At 49.2% G+C, this 27,834-nt stretch overlaps 2 protein-coding genes, 1 long non-coding RNA gene and 1 other non-coding gene across 9 annotated transcripts; 2 read left to right on the top strand and 2 right to left on the bottom strand.

The window, feature by feature from the left end:
* The first annotated feature begins 10,233 nt into the window (after nt 1–10,233).
* SLC29A2 (solute carrier family 29 member 2) lies at nt 10,234–18,241 on the top strand. Of its 6 annotated transcripts, none has more exons than XM_074336728.1 (13): nt 10,234–10,497; nt 10,801–10,849; nt 11,101–11,182; nt 12,738–12,898; nt 13,107–13,246; nt 13,641–13,775; nt 14,406–14,503; nt 14,707–14,788; nt 15,341–15,477; nt 15,739–15,844; nt 15,942–16,027; nt 16,797–16,996; nt 17,107–18,241. In XM_074336728.1, the coding sequence occupies exons 2-13, from the start codon at nt 10,821–10,823 to the stop codon at nt 17,216–17,218; spliced, it is 1,368 nt and encodes a 455-aa protein (XP_074192829.1). In that variant the 5' UTR covers nt 10,234–10,497; nt 10,801–10,820; the 3' UTR covers nt 17,219–18,241. The 6 variants fall into 6 exon arrangements, 5 of the variants coding, with proteins under 5 accessions (XP_074192829.1, XP_019593476.2, XP_074192831.1 ...); XM_019737917.2 differs by having other exon boundaries at nt 14,406–14,521; XM_074336730.1 differs by lacking the exon at nt 10,234–10,497 and having other exon boundaries at nt 10,511–10,849; nt 14,406–14,521.
* Nucleotides 18,242–20,218: 1,977 nt separating this feature from the next.
* LOC141572290 (uncharacterized) lies at nt 20,219–25,169 on the bottom strand. Its single transcript, XR_012497639.1, has 3 exons — nt 25,033–25,169; nt 24,852–24,908; nt 20,219–20,354 (listed from the first exon to the last, which is right to left on the bottom strand). It is a non-coding gene; the product is annotated as an uncharacterized LOC141572290 (long non-coding RNA).
* Nucleotides 24,730–24,811, bottom strand: TRNAS-GCU (transfer RNA serine (anticodon GCU)). The gene has a single exon. It is a non-coding gene; the product is annotated as a tRNA-Ser (tRNA).
* Nucleotides 25,170–25,280: 111 nt separating the features above from the next.
* On the top strand, nt 25,281–27,557 carry B4GAT1 (beta-1,4-glucuronyltransferase 1). The gene is made up of 2 exons (XM_019737819.2): nt 25,281–26,442; nt 26,697–27,557. The coding sequence occupies exons 1-2, from the start codon at nt 25,387–25,389 to the stop codon at nt 26,886–26,888; spliced, it is 1,248 nt and encodes a 415-aa protein (XP_019593378.1). The 5' UTR covers nt 25,281–25,386; the 3' UTR covers nt 26,889–27,557.
* Nucleotides 27,558–27,834: the final 277 nt, after the last annotated feature.

The raw sequence follows: 27,834 nt of genomic DNA, 5'->3' as shown, positions 1-27,834 counted from the left end.
TATCAAAACAGTCAGAGTCCACTCAGATTCAAGGGGAAGGTACATATACCCTCACTGCTGGATCGTAGGCGTGTCAAAGAATCTGTGGCCATCTTCAACTCTTTTTTTTTTTTTTTTTAAGATTTTATTGGGGAAGGGGAACAGGACTTTATTGGGGAACAGTGTGTACTTACAGGATTTTTTCCAAGTCAAGTTGTTGTCCTTTCAATCATAGCTGTGGAGGGCACAGCTCAGCTCCCAGTTCAGTTGCCGTTGTTAGTTGCAGGGGGTGCCGCCCACCATCCCTTGCAGGACTCGAGGAGTTGAACTGGCAACCTTGTGGTTGAGAGCCCACTGGCCCATGTGGGAATCGAACCAGCAGCCTTCGGCGTTAGGAGCACGGAGCTCCAACCGCTTGAGCCACCAGGCCAGCCCCCATCTTTAACTCTTGACACCATCCTTGCATTCCTGGGACAAACTTAACTTGATCCAAATTCATATTTTTATATGCTTCTAGATTCAATTTATTAATATTTTGTTTAGAAATTTTGCATTTATGTTCATGAGTGAGATTGGCTTCTGATTTTTCTTTCTTGTACTGTTCTTTGCTAGTTTTTGGTATTGAGGTTATATCAGAATTATAAAATGAGGTGAACATTCTCTAATAGTGTGTGTTTTAGAAGAACTTAAGTTTGGAATAACCTCCTTTTGCAATATCATTTGGGCCAAGTCTGTTCTTTGTGGGAATATTTTCAGTCACTGATTCAATTTCTTTAATGGTTATAAGACTATTTAAGTTTTCTATTTCTCCTTGAAATCAGTGTTTCTAAATTACACATTTTATAAATTTGTCCATTTCATGTAAGTTTTCTGATTATTAGCATAAAGTTGCTCTTAGAATTCTATTACTTCTTAAAGTTTTTGTTGCAAATAAACCATACACAAATATAACAATGCAGGAAATTCAAAGAATAATAACTGGGTTCCCATGTATCTGCAACCCAGTTTAAGAAATTAAATATTACCAGTGCCTGTGAGCCTCTCTCTTTGTCGTTTCCCAACCATATCACCTCCCACTCTACTCACAGGCAGCCACTACTCTGAGTCTTTCTTATTTGTCCTCTTGCTTTTCTTTATGGTTTTATCATATATGTGTGTGTCCTTAAACAATATATTGCTTAGTTTTGCCTGCTTCTGACTTTTATAGAATTGCAAGCACACTATATGTATTTTTCTACAACTTGCTTTTGTTTAATCCAAGGTGTTTTGGGGGGTATCAATCAGAATCCAATCAGGAGATAGAAACCACACCAGTAATTTAGATAGAATAATTTAACATAGAGAATTATTTATGAGTAAAGAGGGCTTAACTACTAAGAGAGTTAGTAGAGAACTTGAAGTAGATGGGAATCGTAGATGTGTGAAGTAGCTACTACCTCTGGGGCTGAGAAGGGGATACGAGGAAGGAATAACTGGCCAGAGCACCATCCCCAACCAAGGCTGAAATTCAGACTTCCTCGTAGAGGGGTGGCAGTATGGTCTGCTGAATGGCAAAGAAGTTCACTGAGGTGCCACCAGCTGGGCCAGCAAGCAGAGAACCACCTGCGGGGGAGCTGGCTCACATCCTTAGGAAGACATCTGCTGGCTGCATTGTGGTAGCAGAAAGAGTAAGAGCACAGAACCAGGAAGAGAAGCCTTTTCCTCTTGCAGTGTCTCTCTAGTGCCTCTACTGAGAAGGCCTCGAATGCCAGCTGGCAAAGAAGAAACATTCACAGCATCCAGCTCCTTTATCACAAAGCAGGCCAGAGACAGGTTGATGGAGCTGAGAGGAGATAAATTAATACCTGGCACTCGGGCTCATCTGTATGTTGCGTATGGCTGCACTTCATTCGTTTTCACTGCGTGGCATCCTATTATATGAGTGTACCACCTTTATTGATATAGCCTACTGTTGCAGACATTTGGGTGGTATCTAGTTTTCTGCCACTGTGAACACTGCCGCTCTGAACATTCTTGTCCTGTCTTCAAAGTGACACGTGCCAGGATCTCCAGGACAGTGCCACAGATGGCAGTATAGACGGGTGTACTAGGACCCTGCTCTTTTCAGTTCTTTGGGTGGCTGAGTGGGGCCTGGTGTATCCAGGGCCACCTGACCAGTCATCTCCACCTGTGGGCCACCTCCTCATTTTACCCAAGGGGCTGATAACCTTTTGTGCTTTGCTACGTGTACCATTGTGTGAGACAGGGTGGGAGACACTGCTTCACGGCTACTTAGCAGAGAAGCTTTGGGATTTTAGGGCATAAAAAGTCCTTTTTCAGTAATAACTCCAAATTGGTTCAATCTGTGCTCCTGCCAACACTGTGTGAGAGCTGCTTTGTGACCTCACCAATGCCTGGTATTGTCAAGAATGTCAGTCTGGTGGGGTGGAAAGGAAATACCACGGTGGTTACCCTTTGCGTTCCCTGAATGCTGCTCAGGTCAGATATAGTCTCACGTTTATAGACCATTCACATTTTTTTCTTCTGGGATGCTTGCTCTTCTTCATGCTTGCTCGTGTCTTTTGCTTACTTTTTAATTTTCCTTTTTGATAAGTAGGTGCTCGTTCTATATTACGGATGCTGTTTATTGTTGTGTCAGTCAGGGTTCCAACGAACAAACTACTCTTAACTATTATAAGCATCGAGGGAGTCTGTCTAGCAGTTTCGTTTTTATACAATTGGAAGGACTGGAGACATGAGCTCTTGATTGGGCTTTCAGAAACGACAAGCAAAACAATCCTGCAGAATTGGCCCCCCCAGGGACCTGCTGAGCCTGCCACAGTTAGGAGGCTGGAGAATCCTCTGTCCCAACTGCTGGCTCTGGGATAACAAGGATTGGGAAGCTGCCATCGAGAGTGTCGGTTTTGGGAATGCTTGTCTGGAATCTGTGGACAGGGAGTCAATATCCGTACTGCTGGCTCCAGAGCCCACCGTGCCTGGTCCGCTGTGCAGCACGATGGATCCTATGTCACTGTCCTCCCAAATGACCCAGTACTGCAGTCAGTTCTTACATGAGCGCACCTGGCTGACAGGAGCTAAATCACACCCAGATCCCAGGCTATATAAGCGAGCCTGGGAAATGGAGTGTTGCTCTTTCCAGCCTCCAAAGTGCAGGAAAGCACACTAGCAAGAGATTGGGAGAGACGCTGAGGGAGCCAATTCACCACGTCTGCCAAGTTCCACCCTCTCAGTCCCTCGACATTCCTATGGGTCCTCTTCTCAGCCTCAGACATCCTGTAACACATCAACAACCACACATAATGTAGCTCTCTCGCATACAAATGCAAAAGCACTCACTCCCTCCTTAAACGGGAACAGTATTAGCTCAGTGTTCCATCTGTCATCACATCCATTTATGGGTGTTGAACTGGTCTTTGGTTCAGTCCCAATTCCATCTTGTTATCCTGTGACTTATGGACTGAAATATGAGCTACCAGCAACATACGTCTATCTGGCGTTCTCAACCTTGAAACTATTGACATTTTGAGCCAGATTATTCTTTGTTTGGGGACTTTTCTGTACACTGTGGGATGTTTAGCAGCATCCCTGGCCTCTACACGTTAGATGCCAGGAGCACTTCCCCCAGTTGTGACAGTCAAAAATGTCTGCAGACATTGTCAAATGCCTTCTATTGGTCAAAATAACCCCTGGTTGAGAAATACTGCCTTATGTGAAATAGAAGAGGAGAGAGGGGAAAAGAGACATTGGTTACATAACAGGGCAAGGGAAAAATCATAAGCTACCTATAGAAATGTATATTTCTGGGGGCAGACAGGTGGCTCAGTTGGTTAGAGCACGAGCTCTTAACAACAGGGTTGCCAATTGATTTCCACATGGGCCAGTGAGCTGTACCCTCCACAACTAGATTGAAGACAACGAGCTGCCACTGAGCTTCCGGAGGGGCAGCCGGATGGCTCAGTTGGTTAGAGTGTGAGCTCTCAACAACAAGGTTGCTGAATCAATTCCCACATGGGATGGTGGGCTGTGCCCCCTGCAACTAAAGATTGAAAATGGCAGCTGGACTTGGAGCTGAGCTGCGCCCTCCACAACTAGATTGAAGGACAACGACTTGGAGCTGATGGGTCCTGGAGAAACACACTGTTCCCCAATATTCCCCCAATAAATCTTAAAAAAAAAAAAGAAGTACAAATTGGTAGTTACAAAATAGTCATGAGGATGTAAAGTACAGCATAGAGAATATAGTCAATAATATTGTAATAACTATGTATGGTGCCAGGTAGGTACTAGACTTATCAGGGGAATCACTTCACTAATTATATAAATGTCTAACCACTACGCTGTACACCTGAAACTAATATAAAATAATACTGAGTGTCAACTGTAATTGGAAAAAAAAAATACTGGGTCTTGCAACAGGTAGGCCTAATTAGATTTGAGGATTGGGCAGGAGGCAGGCAGTAAACAGGCCTCCCTCAAGAAGAAACATTTCATAAGGAGTCAGACTTAGAGGATGAAACACTCACACTGGCCTCAAGAATCAAAAACCTGGAGTATCCTGGGAAGCGAAAGGGGTGGCATGGCTGGGGCATGGTGAGCTGAGGGAACAGGAGCCAGCGGGGGCTGGGGGTTGTCAGAAGCCCACTCAGCCAGGATCTTGCAGGCTGTGCACAGACTCAGCTGTAACTCTGAGCACAGTGGGAAACCATCCAGAAACATAAGCAGGAAATTAATAGAATCCGATTTTCATTTTTAAAAGGTCACTTCGGATCTCAGTGCCCAGATCTTGGTTTCTAAATACCATTCTCCAATAAAAGCAACAGGGTTCCTTGAGGAAATGGCTGATTCAGAACTAGGACAGGGAAAACACCAGATGAGCCTGGAGCGTTTTGTAGTACCAGAAAGCCAGGCAGTACTCAAAGCAACAAAAGCATGGGGGAATGTCAAAGGGATACAGGAGCCAACTTGGAAGAACTCCAGTGGCCAATGCTGAAACAATTTGAGCAACAAAGTAAATAACGTAGTACTGGATTATAACTCAAAGTATAAAATGTATATACATACATTTTATATATATACATGTATGTATATACAAAATGTATATACATACATATATGAGTCCATAGTGATATAAATAAATGGGGGAGAAGAGACAAATCTTCCTTATAGAAGAATTCCAAAGGTGTATGTAGCTCCTCCCCCTTCCCGGAGGTATGCTTAGCCCCGCCCACCTCTTACTGGGGGCTGGATTTGGTGACTGGCTTCCAAAGATAGAGCATGGAAAGGGGAAAATAACAGCTTTATAGCAGATTAATCTGGCAACATGACCTTAACCAAGTGATCAAAGTTAACATCATCAGTGATGTCATGTGGTATCATGATAAGTAAGTGACATGTGATGAGAAAGTCACTTCCCGCTGTGGTACGTTGCCCCATCATACCAGTCTAGTCATAGTAAAGACAGAAAAACCCAATTTGGGAGATATTCTACAAAATTCCTGACCAGTACTCAGAAGTGTCAAAGTCATTATTTTATCTTACTCTTAGAAGTAAAATGGCTCTCCAAAGGAAATTCGGTAAAAATATTTTTACTCTTTGGTATTATTGGGGAATTATTCAAGTCAATCAAAGAAATATTAAACATCATAATTGAGATATTGCAAAATGATGTCCTATATCTTTACATATATTTGAAAAGTTTACCTGCTGGAAAAGGAGATCAATCCCACTAAAAAGATGGGAATTATCATGGGATTTAAAAATAACGCTTCTCGTAGGGAATTTCCAGCTTCCATTCTTGTAGCAATTCGATGTGATCAGGCCTTAAGATTTTCTATTTTGGATCAGTTTTTCAAGGACATGGACATGACGATCAGATTTAAGGATCAATTTAAACTTCCAGTACAGGTTTGAGTATTAAATCCATGATGTGAAGCAGACATGGAGTGTTAATTGAGCTTAAAACTACGTTTGAGCCCCAAACATAACTTAATGAATCTACTTCTTTGGAAAGAACTAAATGATGTATGGTAGCATTTCCAACAACATGTTTATTTCAAAGATTCTCATTGCACCAGTGCAGATTTGCAAAAGCAACAAAACCAATTGTAAATATAGTATCAGAAGATATCTAAGGGTGCTCCTTTGAACAGACTTAGAACAAAATATTATTAATTAGAGGGAATAAAAGGAAAGATCTCATTATATTTAATTAACAAAGGTTGCTTTAAAAAGAACTTCATATTAATAAAGCTATATTTAAAAGTATTTGTAACCCAATGATAAGAAACCTACAATATGAAAATTATGTGTTGTAATTATTTCTTATTTTGGCATTACCTGGATATCAAAAAAATCTTACTCAGATATTTTTCCCAGAAATAAACCCAACCAACTCCACAACCTCTTATATTACTGCTTGTTCTTTCCAACCCACCCTATACTGCCCTTTGTCTACCAAAAGATAATGGCCTCCAAGTTCTTAAGTACTAGGGACTCACTCTATGGCTTTACATGAAGTGAGATTTCAAAACAGGAGACATATCCCCTGGTATATTTCATTACTATTCCAATCCCATATCATTACATCGGAAATTATTTTGACAGTAAACTCTTAAAACTCAGGTCATTTACAAAAATATCACAGCTTCTCATTTTCTCTACTTCAGCAGCCTATGATTTATTTTGGCGTGATATATAGATTTTAGTGAAGGTTATGTCCCCTTTCTCTTATTGTACACAAATAAGACTAGCTTTTTGTTACTTATCCCAGCTGTAGCTTGTATTCTGGTGTTCATTTGTCTTATGGAGCTTTCATTTTCCCGTCCTTCTTGTATTGAACTGACTTCTCATCCTCTTCTCTTAAATGTAAACATATTCATTAGGAGCCCAAGCATAAGACTCTTTATTTTAGGGTAGTTGTGCCTGATGATTTACATATTGAAATGCTTACTCTTTTATTATAAGTTATTAATTTTAGTTTTACATTGCATTACACTTAGGGCTTTTTTATGTTGTGGAGGGGTTAAGTCACTTGCGAATCTCTTCTAGGATTATCAAAGTGGTGTTACAAAATATCTTCTAAAAAGAGAGCATTGGGTCTGCCAGAGCTCAGAACAAGTGCCTCAGAACAACGGTTCTCAACCAGGGGCAATTTTGCCCCCAGGGGACATTTGGCAATATGTGGAGATGGGGTGGTGTTACAGGCATTTGGTGGGTGTGGTCTCGGGTGTTGGTAATCATCCTACAATGCACAGGACAGCCCCACAACAAAGAATTATCTGGCAAAGTATCTATAGTGCTGAGGTTGAGAAGCCCTGATTCATAGAAACTCTCCCATACGCCATCCATAGTTGATACAAACCTCATTATATGGTGCATAACAGTCATATGGGAAATTGGGGACCAGGGTGGGAGGGTGAATGTGTGGAACTCTATGTTCTATTTGCTCAAACATTCTGTAAACCTAAAACTGTACTAAACGTAAAATCTATTATTTATTTTTAAGAACCATGTTGGTGATTTTCTGAGCCTAGACCCTAACCCCATTTTACATAGGGACACAATGTATTATTTGTAAGGTTTGAATGTACAGTGCACTTTTCAGCAATTCACTTACTATCTATGTAGAAGGACAGCTGCATTTCCTTCTGTTTGGAATGTTGCCAAGACTTGGTCACCATTTCAGAAAGTCACATCACCAATAGCAAACTAGTGGTCTCTGAGTAGCCGGTTCACCACTCGCCTGTATGTGTCCTTGTTCGCATTCACTGAGGTTTTATAAAGAGGGGCCAGCCCGGTGGCTCAGGCGGTTGGAGCTCCGTGCTCCTGATGCCGAAGGCTCCTGGTTCGATTCCCACATGGGCCAGTGCCAGATGGCTCAGCTGGTTGGAGCGCAGGCTCTCAACCACAAGGTTACCGGTTGGACTCCTCGACTCCCGCAAGGGATGGTGGGTTATGCCCCCTGCAACTGGACCTGGAGCTGAGCTGCCCCCCTCCACAACTAAGATTGAAAAGACAACAACTTGACTTGGAAAAAGTCCTGGAAGTACACACTGTTCCCCAATAAAGTCCTGTGCCCCTTCCCCCCCAAAAAGAAATAAAGAGGGGCCAGCATTCAACTGCTTGACTGTGCCTGAAAGTTCACATACTCGAACATTATTTATTACTAAATACTTTCATTTATCCCCTATAGTGCAATTAGGATAGTGTTATATATTGACATTATTTTGTGTGTATAGGTAGGTTTTATTATCTATTAATTTCATCGCAGGATACTAACAAAATTGTTATTAAAATGGTGACTGAGTCTGACTGAATTGAGAAGCTCTCCTTTAGAATGAAATCCAGACTCCTTACTGAGCCCTCAGGCCTATATAAGCAGCCTGGCCGGCCCTTGCAGAGTCTCTGCCGGCTCCTCCCACCTTTCCTGCCAAAGGGATCTGTTTGTATGTCCCAGAATGTGTCAGCATTCTCACTTCCCTGGTCTTGGTACAGGCTGTTCTCTCCCTGAAGTGCCCCCATTCTCTTCTTCTTGGCCTCAGCGAACACAGTGTTCCCCAAATCTCAGCTCTTTACGAGCTCCCTTTGAAACTTATGCCACAGCTGTGCCCCACCCGCAGTCCCTTTTCTTAAACGAGTCATTTTTCATAAATGTATTTTGTTAATATGAAACTTATAAAAGAATTTCTTTTAAAATTTAAAACAAAATGTATGATTTTATTCCTTTAAGAAATCTATATTTGGGGGTGGGGGGTGGGAGATGAGGGTAAGGGGGATCGAATATATGGTGATGGAAGGAGAACTGACTCTGGGTGATGAACACACAATGGGATTTATAGATGACGTAATACAGAATTGTACACCTGAAATCTATGTAATTTTACTAACAATTGTCACCTCAATAAATTTAATTTAAAAAAAATCTATATTTTATTTGCAGTCAATTCTAATAAGTGTAGATTTTAATTATAGTTCATTGTAATAAATTGATAGTTTATTAAACTATACGTAATTTTATTTTTCGAAGAAAAGTGTACATCATTATCATAAATAGGAAACTAGTATGAGTAACTCTAACAACAAAGCAACTATAAAAACAGAGAGAAGGAACATAAACTTTATTAACCTCTATTTAGATAAAACTGTCAACAGAAGCTCTGAGGTCAGCTTTTTATTAGAGAGAGGGGGAGAGAGGGCAAATTAACAGGTGTTAGAAACACATTAGCACCGAATTGAGACTTTTCCCCCTTGATATATTCTGAAGGCTTGAACCGACTTAAAAGAATAACTTTCTCTTACAGTGTAATTTAATGCCATCTATGTTCTCCCTAAAATCTCTTGTATATCACTACGATCCATTTATTCACTAAGCATTTATTGAGCACCTGCTATGGACCAGGCTGTGGCACTAGATGTTTGCAATAATAAAACACTGACCCAGACAAGCATGGTCTTTGCCCCACAAGCTCACAGTCAGCTGGAGGAAAAAACACAAGCAACCTGGGAGTAGCCATAAAATTTCATTACTTGTGAAAATAATTTGTGATTTTGAGCCTCTCACTTCTCCAGCATCTTCTCTATATGCACGGTGATTGCAGAGAAAAACAAACCCTCTCATAAATTGAATGAGTTAGATAAAATTAATTTCAAAATTACAATGGTCTATAATCTTTTCCAAGTTTTTTCCTGAAAAAAAGTGTGAGGTGGGTGCATCTTAATGTGTTTCATGTACTAGATTGAAGGACAATGACTTGGAGCTGATGAGCCCCGGAGAAACACACTGTTCCCCAATATTCCCCAAAAAACTTTATTTAAATATATATGTGTGTATGTGTGTGTGTTTCATGTGATGTGACACCGCCGTTTTTTGTTTTCTTAGTGGCGGTGGTGGGAGGGCATGAGATGAGGCTGGGGAAGGGGCCTGGGCTCACTTCAGGGCATTTGCTTAACCCATCACTGCTCCAGACAGCTCAGTCTCACTGCCACCAGGAAGCCCGCCTGGACGCTCCAGCGGGGCCCACGCCTCAGCTGTGCACACCAAAGACCCGGCGCTTCCCCAGGCACCCTCTGCAGAAGGGTCCGTCTGTCTTCCAGATCGGCCTGGGGGCTTCACCAGCACCGTTACCTGGCCCTCTACTCTGCCTTCAGCAGCACCCAGCTTGGCGCAGCCTGCCAGGACCGCTGGCGACAGATGGTCTCTCTGGCTTTCCCTAGCACCGGCTCCGCTCGGGTTACAGTCCCGGCCGGAGGCTCTGCAGGCACGCGGGAAGCCGGCCCCTCGGTGCGGGGCGCTAGGGCGGCTCTGGCACCACCTCCGAGTTGGTGGAGGGGGAAGAACACTGCGCCTGTTCCGCCCGAGCTCTCGGCTGGTGGAGGGGGCGAAGTACCTCTCCCCACCGCGCCCGAGGGGTCCAGGACAGACGCCTGAGGAGAGGAGAGGCGGCAAGGGGCCTTCCCGGGTCAGCCGCCTCTAAGTCACACCGGGCAGCGCGGGGAGCAGTGGGGACCGGGAACTGTGAGGTGGGCCGGGGTGCACGCGGGAATCCGGGGACCGGGTTGGAGACCCTGCCCCAGGGAGGCCGGGAAGGGTAGTGCGACCTTCTGTCCCCGCCCCGGGGGCGGAGCCGAGGTCCGAGCCTGCGGAGCGTGAGACCCTGGGAAATCCGCCGCAGCACCCTCTCCCGCTCACGCCTCTCCCCTCCCCTTTCGGGGAGACCCAACCTCCCACACCCCACCCCGCCCACCGCCCGCAAGACCCGGCCTCCCGGGTCCTCTGGTGCCCCTCCCGGCGCAGGTGCAGCACCCCACCCCTCTCCCACCTAGGCACATCGCGCTGGGCGGCCATGGCGCGAGGAGACCTTCCGCAGGACAGGCGAGTTGGGGACCGAGTGGGGTGCGTAGGGGATCCGGGTAGCCGTGAGCAACGCAGACCCGCTCCCTTTGGGAGCTCCAAGGCTCATAGCAGACCAGATGGGACTACAATTCCCATCAGCCGCCTCCCTCGGCTGCCTGAGCTGGGGTGATGGGGGCTGTAGTCCGATCTCCGGAGGGGGCGGCCTGGGTGGCGGGAGGGGAGGCCGAGGAGCTGCGTCCTCCGTGTGACCTTCTGACTGATCCCTACAGCTACCACCTGGTCGGGATCAGCTTCTTCATCCTGGGGCTGGGCACCCTCCTGCCCTGGAACTTCTTCATCACTGCCATCCCGGTGAGACTCGCGGCTGGACTGACAGCCCCAAGGCCACAGCCACCATCTGTCCCTCCAGCCGCCTCGGACCTGAGGGGTACCAGGCGCTTTCCCTACCCCGCGGCCTTTGACTCCTCATTATGCCCTTGTGGCTGAAGCTAGGAGCCTCTGAGAGGGGAGGTGCCTTTCTCATGGCTAGGAAAGCCAGGCTTTCAGGGATGCCCAGATCCTAGAGGGGCAAGGTCGCCAGCTCAGGGGTCCTGTGGAATCGCCACCTCTGTTCATTATTCCTGAGCTAGTCACTCCAAAAGTGGGCTTTCCAAGCCTTTCGTTTTCTTTGAAATAGCATGAATTACATTCATTCATCCAACAAATAGTTGGGTGCACAACAAATAGTTAACGTGCACCTACTGTGGGCCAGGCCATTCTTGGCACTGGGGGTTCAGAAGGAAACATAAAAGAGGAAGGCCCCATCTCATGGAGCTTATATTCTCTCAAGGGCAGGCAGGAATGTGGGACTCGTGTTCTCTTTTGTACTGAGTTATTCATATATATTCAGTACAACAACTTTCCAGATGCCTCTTCAGTGCCTGGCTGTGTGCTGGGCCCTGGGGACCCAAAGCTGAATCAGCCCCTGGTCGCGAGAGCAAGCAGGGTGCCAAAGAGCTATTAATAATTGTGTTCGTCACCCATCGGGTGAGTCCACAGAGGGACCAATACCTTTGTCTGGCGAGTGACTATCACTCTGGATTGGGGTGTGAGGTCCACAAATAATGTAACATAACACTGGCATCCCAGGCTTGGAGCAGAGTCCTTTGGGCCCCCAGGGGAGGGAGCAACTCCTTCTGCTTCATAGAAGAGGTGATTTGTAACTAAGGAGAAGGGGAGGTAAAGCATTTGGGGTGGGGGAGGGGAACGGCAGGAAGAGGGGAAGGCATTCCAGGCAGAGATGGCAGCCTTGCAAATGCACCAACCAAGGCAAGGGGTATGCCAGCCTGTTCAGAGAAAAGGGTGCCCTGGAGCTTTGCAGAATGAAGCAGGAGATGGGGCACAAAAGGGAGACCTGGGTCTGGTTCTGAAGGGCCCCAAATGCTGTTCCAAAACCTTGAGGCTTTGCTCTGCAGGCAAAAGGGAGCTATGGGCAGCGGGTGGGGCAAGTTAAGCAGAGGCGGGATAGGATATGCGTTCCAGAGAGAACGCAGTTGGTCAGCACCGAGGCCAGAGCCTGGCTTCCCTTGGGTGCTCAGTACATACTCAGGAATCTGGAAGCCCCTGCAGGAGTGGGGGCTGGAACCAGAGCACTGAAAAGGAGGGGTGAAGATGGAGAAAGGGCCAAGTTGGGGTTCTTAGGGCTTGGGCTCTGTCCCCGACTTCAGCCATTCAATTCAATGCACATTCACTGAACTCCAACTGTGTGCCAGGTGCTGAGGACAGTACAAGGACAAACCAACAGTCCCCACAAATATTAACCAAGCCATCTCAAGCTTGGGGGGGGGAGGCAATGGAAAAGGCTGGGGGGTTACTGAGGGTAGGTTGTAGGGTGACGCTGTACCCCCCTTCCCCGGTATCCTGGCAGTATTTCCAGGGGCGGCTGGTGGGCGCCAACAGCACCACTGGGACCCTGGGCACCAACCATACTGGCCCTGCAGACACCTTCAACTTCAACAACTGGGTGACGCTGCTGTCCCAGCTGCCCCTGCTGCTTTTCACGCTCCTCAACTCTTTCCTGTACCAGTGGTGAGAGGCCCACCCTCGGACTCCCTCCCAGGCTATCCCTCTGTTGTCCCTGCCCCGCCCCTGCTGAGGCAGCTCCATGCGGCCCAGGGAAAACCTGCCATCCTTCCTGCGCGGACCCCACTGTCCAGCCCTGGGCTGAACCTCCCGCCTACCTCCCTTTGCCCGGCCTGCGCCCAGGCAGTACCCACTCTGCTTCCTTTATGAGCAGCATTCCTGAGACGGTGCGGATTCTGGGCAGCCTGCTGGTCATCCTGCTGCTCTTTGCCCTGACGGCGGCGCTGGTCAAGGTGGACATGAGCCCTGGGCCCTTCTTCTCCATCACCATGACCTCTGTCTGGTTCATCAACTGTGAGCACCGCTGCCCCTACCCACCTCCCTGTCCAGCCCACCCAGGGCTTTAGCCGAGCCTCCTTTTTGTAATGGAAAGGCCCAAAAATATCCAGACAAGACAGCAGCATTATGCATATCCCTGATGAGAAACTGAGGCCCAGAGAGAGAGGAAAAGTCACTTGTCTTAGGCCCCACGGTGACCTAAGAGCTGGCCTCCTAGCCCCTAGCCCTGCAGGCCTACGGATGCACCTCAGAAGAGGAATGAATGGGGGGGGGGGTGACACCAGAGTGGCAGGAGTCTCACGCCTGCCAACTTAGACCAGAATCCTCTGTGCATCCTGCTGACACCTGCTCCAGGGGCCCCTGATGCCTGCCTAGTTGAGTGGCAGCCCCCATTCTTGTCCCTCTACAGCCTTCGGTGCAGTTCTGCAGGGCAGCCTCTTTGGGCAGCTGGGCACCATGCCTTCCACCTACAGCACCCTCTTCCTCAGCGGCCAGGGCTTGGCTGGGATCTTCGCTGCCCTTGCCATGCTCATGTCCATGGCCAGTGAGTGGACTTGAGTGGCTGGAGGGCAAGGGTGGCTTCTTTGGGGGGCAGGGAGTGTGCCAGGAGTGAGATGCCTTGGGTTCTGGGTGGAGACAGAAGTGATGGGATGATGGGGAGCTGGGGTAGGGAGCAGGGTTCTCTACAGGGAGAGAGTGACTGGCTGAAGATTGGCTTAACTTGGAGCCAGGGGCAGGATTCCTGAGGCTAACACTGGTATATGGCAGCAGGTTGAGGTTGAGGGAAGGAGGGACAGGTTTGGGATTCAGATAGACTTGGGTTCGAATCCCAGTTCCACTGCTCCATAGTGGGGGGCATTGGATGAGACGCTTTTCTTGTGTCAGTTTCCCCACCTAAATGATTATTATTTAGCTCCATCCTCAGATTGTAAGGAGCATACAGTAATAATGAGCACATAGTAGGTGCTCAAAAAAACGGCATGTAGGGAAGAGTGACAGAGTGAAAGGCTGGGCTAGGGCCCTGCATAAGATTCCCAAGTTTGTCAGGAGAGTAGTGGAAGAGGCCGGGGGTGAATCTGAGAAGGTCATAATGGGAAGTGGGATAAGAGCTGTCAGCTCTGTGGGAGCCGGTCGGTCCAGCCACCTCCCCACTGCAGCTGCAGTTTCTGCACAGGTGGCGTGGATGCCCAGACCTCTGCCCTGGGGTACTTCATCATGCCCTGCGTGGGCATCCTCATGTCCATCATGTGTTACCTGAGCCTGCCCCACCTGGTGAGCCTGCCCCACCTGGTGAGCCCGGCATTGAGCTCGAGGCAGCCCTTTAGAGTATTTCAGATATAGCCCAGGGGAGGTGGAGGGGACTGGGGCCCAGTCCTGATGCCCACAGGGGGACCCCAGCCTCTTAGGCAACAGGGTGGGGGAGGGATCCAGACACCGCACCCAAGCCCGGCAGGGCCAACGCTTTTCTTCTGCAGGAGTTTGCCCGCTACTACCTGGCCAAGAAATCACAGGCACAAGCTCAGGAGCTGGAGACCAAAGCTGAGCTCCTCCAGCCTGGTGAGCCACCGGACCCTGCTGGAGAGGTGGAGCCGCGGAAGAGGCTAGAGACACCTCCACAGGGAAGCGTTTCCTCTACGTCCCCAACTAGAACCCTCACCCCTAGGGGCCTTGTTTGAGCAGAAGCAGATCATGTGGGATTAAAGTCATCCCTGCTGCCCTTTGGGCCTTGGTTTTCTCCCCTATAAAATGGGGAGGCAGAACTACAAGCATGCAAGTTCTGGATCCAAATGCATTTGAGTTTGAATCTTGGCTTCACAACATCCAAGCTGTGTGACCTTAAGCAAGTCATTTAACCCCTCTGAGCCCCCCCCCCCATTTCTTTATAGGACAATGGCAGTGAGATAACTCATCTAAGGTATTTAATTTGCCTGGCACATGTATGAGTGTGTGCTTAGTAAATGGTAGCTAAGCATATTTCTGCTTAATTAGAATTTGTTAATTCTCTTTGCCTGAACCCTGGGCTGAAGGAGGGTCACCTGTGTTAGCTGGGGATCACCCTGTCACAGGCAAGGGTCACAGGCATGACCCTGCCCTCCCCTCTCGCTCCAGATGAGAAGAATGGGATTCCTAACAGCCCCCAGAAGGCAGCCCTGACTCTGGATCTTAACACTGAGAAGGAGCCGGAACTGGAACCAGAGGAACCCCAGAAGCCAGGAAAACCTTCGGTTTTCATTGTCTTCCAAAAGGTTTGGCTTGGATATAACCCCCAACCACCATCCCTGGGGAAGAGAGGGCTGTTCTCTCCAGCTCTCCCCAGACTCTTAGAATGAGGCCTTAGTCCTCACCTTGTCCACCCCAAGGTGACAGGGTCAGAGTGGATCGGGGACACAGCTGAGCCAGGCTCCCGGTGTGCTGCTCCTGGACTAGGGCTTGGCCAGGAGGGTCAGGGCTGCCTGTTGGGCCCTAGGTCTGCCCCACCTGCTCACACCCCTGCCTCCGGCTCCCAGATCTGGCTGACGGCGCTGTGCCTTGTGTTGGTCTTCACAGTCACCCTGTCTGTCTTCCCCGCCATCACAGCCATGGTGACCAGCTCCACCAGTCCTGGAAAGTGGAGTGAGTGTTGGGAATCAGAAGAGGGCAGGGCCGAGGAGTGAAGGGGCGAGCAGGAAGAGGGGAGTCGGGACCTGGATGAGCCCTCTCTCTCTTCCAGGTCGGTTCTTCAACCCCATCTGCTGCTTCCTTCTCTTCAATGTCATGGACTGGCTGGGACGGAGCCTGACTTCTTACTTCTTGTGGGTGAGCACACCTGGGCCGGGGTGATCTGATGGTTTTAGGAAGCAGTTGGGAATTAGAGGGTGTGAGAGAGCACAGAAAGGTCTGGGCCTGGCAATGGAACAGCCCGCCAGGTGGCAGTGAGCACCTGGCCCCAGGAGGTATGCCAGCCAGGGCTTGGACTATGAGCTCCTTGAAAGCAGAAGCGATGTCCAATTGACCTGTGTCCCCTGCATCCAGCCCAGGGCCCAGCCCTCGGTGCTCAGAGACTATGACGTAGCAGTGCCTGTACCACGTGAGAGTTGAGACAAGATTCCTAGTGTTTGGATTGCGTTGAGCCAAGGTGCTGCTTCTTTAAACGAACTCTTCCAAGGAGACACAACAAATAAAGTACATCAAAAAGGAGGTGCTCTGATCCAAGCCAGGAAGGGGCTTGATACCCAGCTTTTATTCCAGTTCAGAAAGCCCATCTGCCCCAAAGGGGTCTGTGGAACCCCCAGGGGCATTTGGAGGGACCGAGTTTGAAAACTGAAGATGCCGTCTCAGGGCCCTCCCAGTTCTGCCATGGAGAGAACACCAGCTGGCCAGCAGGAGAGGCAGAGGCTGGGCCCAAGCCCGTCCTTGATTGCTGGGTGGCCTTGGTCCAGCCCCCTGGCTCTCCAGAGGCCCAAGTGCTGTCCTCACTAGTTCACCTTGGGTAGGTCAGGGGAAGTGAGAGCTGAGTCCATCTTGGGTACCCCTAGAACAGAGACCATGCTCCCAGGGACTGCCCTCACCCCAGCTTCTGCCACAGCCGGACCAGGACAGCCGGCTGCTGCCCCTGCTGGTCTGCCTGCGCGTCCTGTTCATCCCGCTCTTCATGCTGTGCCACGTGCCTGAGAGGTCCCGGCTGCCCATCCTCTTCCCACAGGATGCCTACTTCATCACTTTCATGCTGGTCTTTGCTGTTTCCAACGGTTACCTGGTGTCCCTCACCATGTGCCTGGCGCCCAGGTCTGGGGGACAGTGGGGAGGGCCTGGGAGTATGGTGGGCCGGGGGCACTGGGGCTGGGCCCAGGTCCGACCCAGCATTTTCTAAGAGCTCCTACTCTTGTGTGTTCTAGGCAGGTGTTACCACATGAGAGGGAGGTGGCCGGTGCCCTCATGACCTTCTTCCTGGCCCTGGGGCTATCCTGTGGGGCCTCCCTCTCCTTCCTCTTCAAGGCGCTAATCTGAAGTGCTCTGTCCAGGACTCTCCCGGCAGCTCTCTTCTTGCTGGCCCCTTGAAAGACGAGACCCAGCATAGGGGAATGGCGAGCCGGCTCAAGCCTCCGTTGGGCTGGGGCCCCTTGGTCTGGGGGTGCCAGGAGGAGGCAGGTGCTGCTCTCTCCCTCCCAGGCTGGCGGTCACTTGAGATGCTGCAAGGAAGAACTCACCACCAGTCATTCCAATGCTCATCCAGGAATGGAGGTGACACACAGAGATAGGCTAGCCAGACACGCGTAAGACCTCATTGAAAGGGTGACAATCAGGGAAAAGAAGGCTGAGGGCCATGGCCCTTCCTCCCCATCCGGAGTGCTTTTGTTCATCACAAGAAACCCACGTGCTGATCGCCGCGGATCAGAGGCCACCAGCGGGATCGTGCCAAGGGAGTGGCTGGTGTGGCCCCAACCTCAAGTTCAGAGTGGGAGTAGGGGCCAGCCCAGGGCAGGAGCTCTTCTCCCCAGACCTCAGCGATCCCGTGGTCACGTCTGCCGGACCCCAGGACAGAGGACGTCAGGGAGGTTGAGGGGAGCGGGGAGAAGGAGCAGGTGTTAGGAATCTGAGGGCGCTCAAAGGACCCTCTGGGCCTCCAACAGTGTTTTTGTTGCCAACACGTACTGTCTCCACTCCCCAGAGCCCCACTGGTTTGCAGTTAGGCTGCATGCGTGCACTGCACTTTACAGTTTGCAAAGCTCTTCCACACCCGTTCTCTCACGAAAGCCTCATGGAGGCCCTTGGAAGGAGCCAGGTAGGGATTGCGTTCCCACTTTGTACAGGTGAGGAAACCAAGTCCCAGGGGGAAGTGACCGGTCCATGGCAGAGCTCGGACCCAGCCCCCGCCTCCTCCCTGTAGGTGCTGCTCTTCCTGCCCGATGCCTGCTTCTCTTTTCCTCAAGGGGCTCAAGGCAGGAACCCTAAGCACTCACTCCACCATTTTGCTGTTTCTCCCACTGACCCTGCTCCTGGGTCTAATAACAACCTTCTTCATTTGTATAATGAATTCACTGAGTCTTTCTTTCCAAGGTGCTATTGGCTTTGATGAGCTGGATGGGGTGGGGATGGTTGGACCCATCCGGCAGATGGGACGACTGAGACCTTAGGAAGGGCAGGGATTTGTGGGTATCCCTGTCATGGCCAAGGGGTATTGGCCTGCAAGGAGCCCTGTGCTCCTGGGCATAGCACCTGGCTGCATGGACAACTATCGCTGTTCCTCTCCATCAGTGTCCTCTGCTTCCCCAGGCTCCCCATTCCCAGAAATGAGCCTAAGAGGGGCAGTCAGCCAGTTCTCTGGGGAGGTGAAGGAAAGGCCTGCTTCACCTCTCCCCTGGACTACTCTGCCCAGCCCAGAGAAAAGCAAGGGGTTTTTGCAATTATGGCACCAGCCTTTCTGTCCACTTGCCCTTCTGCCGGCCGTGAACATTCACTCAACAGCTATTATATACCAGGCGCTGAGTTAACACAGGGCTCCTGCTCAGAAGCCAAAGGCTGTTTTGCTATCAAAGAGGGAAAAAAGGCAATACACGTATATGACTTTGGTAGCTGAAATAAAGCCACAGGGCAGATCCCAAGTGAGGATTCATTCCTTCAACCACTATTCACTATACCAGGGCCTGGCTGGTCTGGTGACCCAGAAACAAAGGACATGTCCCTGCTCCGAAGGCCATGGGAAGCAGAATGTAACTTGTGATGGGGCTTGTGAGAGCCTTAAAGAAGTGTGTACTATAAGACTCCAGAAGGAGACTCTTGATCCCACTGGGAAGTCAGGGCAGACATCTCAGCGGAGGCGTTTCCCCAGCTGGGCCTTGAGGGATGAATATGAGTTTGCTGGGCTAGAGTGGAAAACAGTGTGGAAGGCATGGACATGGAATATTCAGGGAACAGTGGGAAGTAAGGTGGGGGAATCCCTTGGTTGAGAGGGAGGGGAAGGGAGTAGGAAGCAGTGGGCTGGGGACAAAAGATGAAGGGCCTTAGTGATGAGGCCTAAACAGGGGATTAGAGAGAAGAGGAGGGATACAGGAAAGAAGAGGGCAGCTGCCTCTACAGAGGCCATTAACTCAGCAGGTAAGTGCATGTGCACTGACCCAGAGTCCTAGGTTCAAAGCCAGGCCCTTTTATTTATAAGCAGTGGGAACTGGGACTTGCCCAAGTCTGGAGTCCTGGAGACAGGTCAGGGCTAGAGTACAGACTGACACTTACTAAATGGTAGTTGTAGTTCTGGGAGTATCTTGTGTAGACCATTAGGCCTAGCTGTACCCTGGGACTGGGACTGGTGGGGGCAGGATCCCAACACTTCCTGGGTTCCCTTCTCCTTCTCTACCTTTAGAGACTATTGTCTGTTGTACCCAAAAGCTTCCTAGACCTGCAAACTCACCCTCGCCGGCCAGGCCACAGTCCCAGGGAACACACTGGTGCTGGTCCATTGTTGTCTGGAGCAAGCCAGATTGGGCTGAGCAGTGGCGGCTGGGCCCAGAAAGAGGACACTTATCCTCAGATATCCTTGTGACATCACAACCCGGAATTCCTTCTTCCCATCCTCCTTCCCAGTAGACCCAGCCCAACTTTCCTATTAGATCAGGAAGCAGCTGGCTTTTGATGTTGGAAACAAATACTTGGGCTGATGGCTGCACCTGCCCATCCCTCTCCTGATGCCAGTCCCCCAGCCACTGCCACCTCCCTGCCAGACGCAGCTCCGCCAGCAGGCCCAGGTTCCATCAGAAGCAGCCAGTTTCCATCAGCAAACACTTGGAGAGGGCTGTACGTGAGGGCACTGAGATAGGCTCACTGAAAGGACACAAATACTCGAAGGCCAGTCCTTACCCTCAAGTTGCTCACCCTCTTATAAGGAGGAGGCCTCCTGGTTTGTAAATTGATTAAACTCTCCAGTTAAAAAAAGATTGTCAGAATGGATTAGAAAAATGATTCAACTATATGTTATCTATAAGAAACTTACTTGAGGGCCAGTGCGGTGGCTCAGGCGGCTGAAGCTCCGTGCTCCTAACTCCGAAGGCTGCTGGTTTGATTCCCACATGGGCCAGCGGGCTCTCAACCACAAGGTTGCCAGTTCAACTCCTCGACTCCCACAAGGGATGGTGGGCTCCGCCCCCTGCAACTAAGATTGAACACGGCACCTTGAGCTGAGCTCCCCAGTGCCCAGATGGCTCAGTTGGTTGGAGCGCGTCCTCTCAACCACAGGGTTGCCGGTTTGACTCCTGCAAGGGATGGTGGGCTGCGGCCCCTGCAACTAACAACGGCAACTGGACCTGGAGCTGAACTGCACCCTTCACAACTACGATTGAAAGGACAACCTTGGAAAAAATCCTGGAAGTACACACTGTTCCCCAATAAAAGTCCTGTTAAGAAAAAAAAAGAAACTTACTTGAGAGCACAAAACACCAATAGGTTGAAAATGAAAGGAGAGCAAGATAGTCCATGCAAACAGTACCCAAAAGACAATTGGGTGGGTACACTAATATCAGACAAAACAGATTTTAAGTCAAAAATCATTTCAGAGATAAAGAATGATGTTATATATTCATAAAAGGATAAATCCATCAGAAGATATAATAATCATAAGCATATATACCCCTAGCAACAAAGTCCTAAAAATATGAAGAAACAATGGACAAAATTGAAGGAGAAATAAACACTTCTACAATAATAATTGGAGACTTCAATAACAGATAGAACAACTAGACAGAAGATCAACAAAGAAACATAGTGAACATACTATGAAGCAACTAGGTCAGACATACACAGAACACTCTACCTAAAAACAGCAGAATATACCTTCTCAAGTGTACATGGAACTTTCTCCAGGATATATCATGGATTAGGCCACAAAACAAAGTTGCAATAAATTTTAAAAGATTGCAATCGTACAAAGTAGCTTTTCTGATCTCAGTGGAATGAAACTAGAAATCAATGACAGAAGAAAAACTGGAAACTTCACAAATATTTGGAAATTAACACACTCTTAAATAACTAATGGGTTAAAAAAGAAAAAGAAATTAGAAAATGCTTTGAGACAAATGAAAACACAACATACTAATATTTATGGGATGCAGTGAGAGCAGTGCTGAGAGGAAATTTACAACCATAAATGCCTGCATTAAAAAGGAAGAAGGATCTCAAATCAATAACCTAACCTTACACCTTAAGGAACCAAAACAAAGAAGAGCAAATTAAACCCAAAGCTAGCAGAAGGAAGGAGATGATAAAGATTAGAGTGGCGATAAACATATGGAGGATAGAAAAGCAAAAGAGAAAATCAACGAAACCAACAGTTGGTTCTTTGAAACAATGAACAAAATTGACATACCTTTGACTAGACTAAGAAAAAAAGAGAGACTTTGAAATTATTAAAATAAAAAATGAAAGAAAGGCCTTTAAAATTACTAAAATCAGAAATGAAAGTGGGGCCGTTCTATTGATTGTACACAAATAAAAATGCCTGTAAGAAATAAAATGGGTATGAACAACTGTACACCAACAAATGAGAAACCTAGATGAAATGGACAAATTCCTAGAAACACACAAACTATCAAAGCTGACTCAAGAAGAAATAAGAAATGCGAACATACCTATAACAAGTAACAAGATGGAATCAGTAATCAAACATCCCCCAACAAAGAAAATTCTAGGACCAGATGACTTCACAGCCTAATTATACCAATCATTTAAAGAATTAACACCAATCCTTTTCAAACGCTTCCAAAAAGCAAAAACAAACAAACAAACAAAAAACAAGAAGCAGGAACACTTTTTAACTCATTCTATATGACCAGTATTAATTACCCTGATGCCAAATCCAGATAAAGATATCACAAGAAAAGAAAACCACAGCCCAATACCCCTTATGAATAGGGATGCAAAAATCCTCAACAAAATACTAGCAAACTGAATGCCCCAGCATAATGAAAGGATTATACACCATATTCAAGGGGGATTCACTCCAGAATGCACGGTGGTTCAACATGCACAAATCTATCGATGTAATACACGACACTAATAGGATGAAGGGGGGAAACCACATGATCATCTCAATTGATGCAAAAAAAGCATCTGACAAAACCCAACACCTTTTCAAGACAAAAACACTCAACAAGGAATAGATGGGAACTTTCTTGACCTGATAAAGGGCATTTATGAAAAACCCACAAGTAATGTCATAGTCAATGGTGAAAGACTGAAAGCCTTCCCCCTAAGATCAGGAGCAAGACAAGGAACAACATTTTTACCATTTCATCTATTCACTTTGTACTGGAAGTTCTGGCCAGAGCAATTTGGCAAGAAAGAAATAAAAAGCATTCAAATTGGACAGGAAGAAGCAAAACTACCCAGATTCACACGTGATATAATATACACATATACAGAAAATCCTAAACACACACACATATGCACACACAAACCTATTAGAGCTAATAAATGAATTCAGCAGCTGCAGGATTCAAGGTCAACACACAAAATTCAGTTGTATTTTTACACATACAATTCTGACACCAATTCTGACTTGTGGGTTTTCCCCCCACATCAAGCAATACTTGGATACCACCTGAGTGCCCTAGAATGTGACTCAATTCTGACACTATCTACCTGGAGATAGAATCAGATTCCTCAAGTAAAGGACTCAGTCCTATAAGACTGCCTCCAATTCAGATGCCAATCGCAAGTCTAGGCTATTACCTGTGCTTCTGACTGACTGGCTATAAACCAGATTCCAGCAAACCCCTCCTTGGGTTCAATTAATTTGCTAGAGCAGCTCATAGCACTCAGAAAAACATTTTACTTACTGGATTACATGTTTATTATAAAAGGCTATAAGTCAGGACCAGCCAGATGGAAGAGATGCATAGGCCAGACAAGATGTACAGGAAGCAGACCCCTTGTTAACGGTTTTTAACTCTGGTCTTTGAATGTCTCAGGTCCCATTCCATGACAGCCAGGCCCTCACCTCGCCAGGCCTCTCTGCCCACAGTAATAGGCTTTTGGCCTTCCTCTGGCCCCTTCCATGTGAGTTTTCTTGACACCTCACCAAGGCTTAGTCACTACTTTTCATTCTCCCCTTAGACCAGGGCCCCTGGGGACACTTCAGAAGCCTCTGATTTACTCAATCAACAAACATGAATTGATGCCTGCTATGTGGCTAGCATTGGAGTGGGTGAGGGAGGGGTGTGTGGCAGATGCCCAAGCAAATCTTCAATCGAGGTAGAAAATGAGTATTGTGTAAGTACCGCAGATGAAACACAAATGCTCAAAGGTCTGGGGTAGGCAGGGAAGGGACAGGGTTGAGACTTCAGCAAAGGGAAGACTGCAAAGGGAGAGTCACTCTTATGCTCTGGCCAATTGTCTCCCTGTGGAAATGCAGGCCTGGCATTGTCAGATCTTCCAGAATTTAAAACGGAAGTTGGAAATGTGGATTTTATGTGAAATCTCCTGATTCACCAAAGTTAACAACTAATGTGATTTAAATCATTATTTTTAAACACTAAACAAGTGAAAGAAAACCCAAATGGCACCAAATCTGCTTTCTGAGCTTCCAGTTTACAAGACCTATGCTGAAAAGATCTACTCATACCTTTCTCCTCTCTCCTGGCACAGGTCACCAGTAAAAACCTTAAAGGACAGTACCTGTGTCTCCTACAAGGCCCCATCCCCAGTGCCAAACCCAGCGGCTGCTGTTAGCAGGTGCTCAGTAGGTGATATCGCTGGGGGCTGCATAACACAGGTCTCCTGGTCATTCCTCAACTCAACAACCCTGGCTCCCTACTGCCTGTGGAGTAGTGGACAAATACCGCAGCCTGCCACTCCAGGCCCTCCCAGTCTGTCCGCCTTCGCAGGATTCACAGCGATCGAACAGTTATTACATGTAATTGATTTAGCAGTCGAAGGAGCTGCCCTTCCCCACAGCCTCTCCTCTCTAAAGTGTATGGATCAATTATTCCACACTTATTGTATGCAGCCTCATGTTGGCTGGTGTTCAAGATGTTCTGTGTGTGTGTGTGTGCTGGAGAAGGAGGTGTGTGGATACAAGATCTCCCCTCTGAGAAAAATGCTGGGCGAGGGGAATCAGTGGGCTGGATAGAGTAATAATTTAAATGAACAAACACCACCACCACCACGAACACCGTTAAGTTCTACTACAGGGAGGGTGGCGCTGGGGGGGGGGGGTAGGTCGAGGGTTGGGGGGGCAGCTTCTCTACTTAATATATTGGCCCCTAATTTGGCACTGGCCAGAATTCCATTTCTGGTCTTCTAGTTGCCACCGAACCCTGGGACTTTTTCTAGGGAGAAAGAAAATGGCACACCACTGACCCGCTGGCCAGAAGGGGCAGATACCGAGAGTATGAAGAGCCTGACAGGCATGGAGGTGCATGGTGAACAAAGAGATCCGGGTTGTGTCGAATTGTGCGTCCCAATCTGGTACTCCAGGCCCGAGGGATGTGGAAAATTAAGAATCATTAATCACCTCCCGTGTAAAACACGACCGACGAGGATGGGATTCGAACCCACGCGTGCAAAGCACAATGGATTAGCAGTCCATCGCCTTAACCACTCGGCCACCTCGTCCCACGTATAAGTCCTCTTTCCACATTCTCTTATCTCTTACCTCCTCCACATTTTCTGGGTCTTTAACACTCATTTTTCAGTGCAGCCCTTGTAGAGCCTAAAGGAAGGAAAGACCGCGGAAAGAAAGGGGGTTCTTTTGTGTTCCTTTCCTCCCGCTGCTGCCGGGAACCCGCGCCGTCCTTCACCCAGCTGCAGCCGAGCTCTGCCACGGTTTCCCCGACCTGAGTCCGAGGCGAGCGCGCCGTGGTTTCAGGACGCGCTTGGCCCAGGGGGTCGCGCACTGACCGGGAGGGAATGGGTGTGTGTGGCTGGGAACCCGGCGGCGCCGCTGCGGGCAAATCCAGCTTTTGCAAAGCGCGCCCGGCGGGCGGCGAGTGCAGTAGATCCTCCTCGCGTGCAGGGGGCGAGCTGGAGCGCCGGTAGGCCAGCGTGGGCGGACGGGGCTGCGCACTGGGCTCGGCTCGCCTCGGCTCGCTTCGGCAGAGCTCGGCAGGCTGCGGTAAATCCGGGCTTGCAGCGGCTGGCAGAGGCTGCTGTCTGGTAGTCCCTGCTGCGTGCTCCGAGCCCCGAGAGCCATGCAGATGTCCTACGCCATCCGGTGCGCCTTCTACCAGCTGCTGCTGGCCGCGCTAATGCTGGTGGCGATGCTGCAGCTACTCTACCTGTCGCTGCTGTCCGGGATGCACGGACAGGAGGAGCAAGACCAGTACTTCGAGTTCTTCCCCCCCTCCCCGAGGTCCGTGGACCAGGTCAAGGCGCAGCTCCGCACCGCGCTGGCCTCCGGAGGCGTCCTGGACGCCAGCGGCGACTACCGCGTCTATAGAGGCCTACTGAAGACCACCATGGACCCCAATGATGTGATCCTGGCCACGCACGCCAGCGTGGACAACCTGCTGCATCTCTCGGGCCTGTTGGAGCGCTGGGAGGGCCCGCTATCTGTGTCGGTGTTTGCCGCCACCAAAGAAGAGGCGCAGCTGGCCACGGTGCTGACCTACGCGCTGAGCAGTCACTGCCCGGATATGCGCGCTAGGGTCGCCATGCACCTTGTGTGCCCCTCGCGCTATGAGGCCGCCGTGCCCGACCCCCGGGAGCCGGGGGAGTTTGCCCTGCTGCGGTCCTGCCAGGAGGTCTTCGACAAGCTAGCCAGGGTGGCCCAGCCTGGGATCAATTACGCGCTGGGCACCAATGTATCGTATCCCAATAACCTGCTGAGGAATCTGGCTCGTGAAGGGGCCAACTATGCCCTGGTAATCGATGTGGACATGGTGCCCAGCGAGGGACTGTGGAGAGGGCTGCGGGAAATGCTGGATCAGAGCAAGCAGTGGGCGGGCACAGCGCTGGTGGTGCCTGCCTTCGAGATCCGCCGAGCCCGCCGCATGCCCACAAACAAGAATGAGCTCCTGCAGCTGTACCAGGTGGGGGAGGTGCGGCCCTTCTATTATGGGCTGTGCACTCCCTGCCAGGCAACCACCAACTATTCCCGCTGGGTCAACCTGCCAGAAGAGACCTTGCTGAGGCCTGCCTACGTGGTGCCCTGGCAGGACCCCTGGGAGCCATTCTACGTGGCTGGAGGCAAGGTGCCCACCTTCGACGAACGCTTTCGGCAGTACGGCTTCAATCGCATCAGCCAGGTACCCATAAGGGAGAGAGCAGGGGAAAGGGGGGAGGAAGGGTGGTGGGGATCAGGAAGCTATGAGTGGCCCTGGGTGGGAAGAGGGCAATGAGGTAGGAGGGATCATAGTTCAGGAGGTGGGTGGAGGGTGTGGAAGATCCAGGACGCCTCCAGAGGAGTGGGGATGCTGGAGTCAGCGTTAGGGGTATCGGTCTCAGCTCTAGGAATGTCATCAAACTTTGCTGACCTATCTCTCCCCCCTCACCCCCACAGGCCTGTGAGCTGCACGTGGCAGGATTTGATTTCGAGGTGCTGAATGAAGGTTTCCTGGTTCATAAGGGCTTCAAAGAAGCTTTGAAGTTCCATCCCCAAAAGGAGGCCGAAAATCAGCACAATAAGATTCTTTATCGCCAGTTCAAACAGGAATTGAAGGCCAAGTACCCCGACTCCTCCCGTCATTGCTGAGCCCTTCCTTACCCACTCTGAGAGGTCTCAGCCTCCTCTCTCCTTAGGCCGCCCCTCAGGCCTGACAGGGGTAAGAAATGTCACTCCACTTTACAGTGGTAGCTGTGGTGTTGGAACACTGGACTTGAATATGGGGTGCTGGGATCAAGTCCTAGCTTTACCACTAACTAGCTGTGTGGCCTTGAGCAAATCCCGTTCCCTCTCTGAGCCTCAATTACCCCGTCTGTGAAAAGGGAGGTGAGAATACCTACCTCTCAGAACTGTTGGGAGGCTCAGATGAGATGCTACATGTGAAAACATTCTGTAAGCTTCGTACAAATGTGAAGTATTAATATTATTACAGTATTATTGTTGTTATTGTTGTTATTATTATTAACAATCTTGCGTGGGTAGGCAGTAGGAGAGCAAAAAGTATGAATGGGACAGAGCTGAGAAGTCTGACTACTTAACAAAATGGGTTTTTTGGAAAGAAATCAGAGAAGAAAAGGCGTTGAGTTTAGTTCTTAGCTTTTGTGCAGAAGCCTGAGCTTACTGGTTCTCCCAGGCCTCTGCCCTCCGGGCCTCTGGAGAAGGGAAGGGTCTGCAGATTCTGTACCCTCGAATAGGCTGGGCTGGGTTATTTGCCTACCAATGACAATGTGTAAATAAATAAATGAGTGTTCACACCTACAGCTGGCTCCGTTACTCTCCTGAACCGAGCAGGCGGAGGGGTCGTGGGCTCAACCCTTTCACGCCGGGGGAGGGTGGGGGGAGGTGACCACAGCCAGAGGAGCACCGGCTGCAAAGCAAGGAAACCACAAGGGTCTTTTTCCGGAGGGCTGACTGCGCCAGTGTGAACTTCGGCTAGTTGCTATGGAGACCGCTCCGCGGTATCCCAGCATTCCTCGTCCCCAGCTGTCCAATTGTGTGAGCTTCCCAACGGGCGCCCCCTGATGACGCATACGGA

The sequence above is a fragment of the Rhinolophus sinicus genome, linkage group LG06 (assembly GCF_036562045.2).
Source record: "Rhinolophus sinicus isolate RSC01 linkage group LG06, ASM3656204v1, whole genome shotgun sequence".
NCBI classification, from domain to species: Eukaryota; Metazoa; Chordata; class Mammalia; order Chiroptera; family Rhinolophidae; genus Rhinolophus; species Rhinolophus sinicus.
This window is presented reverse-complemented; position numbering and strand designations above follow the sequence as displayed.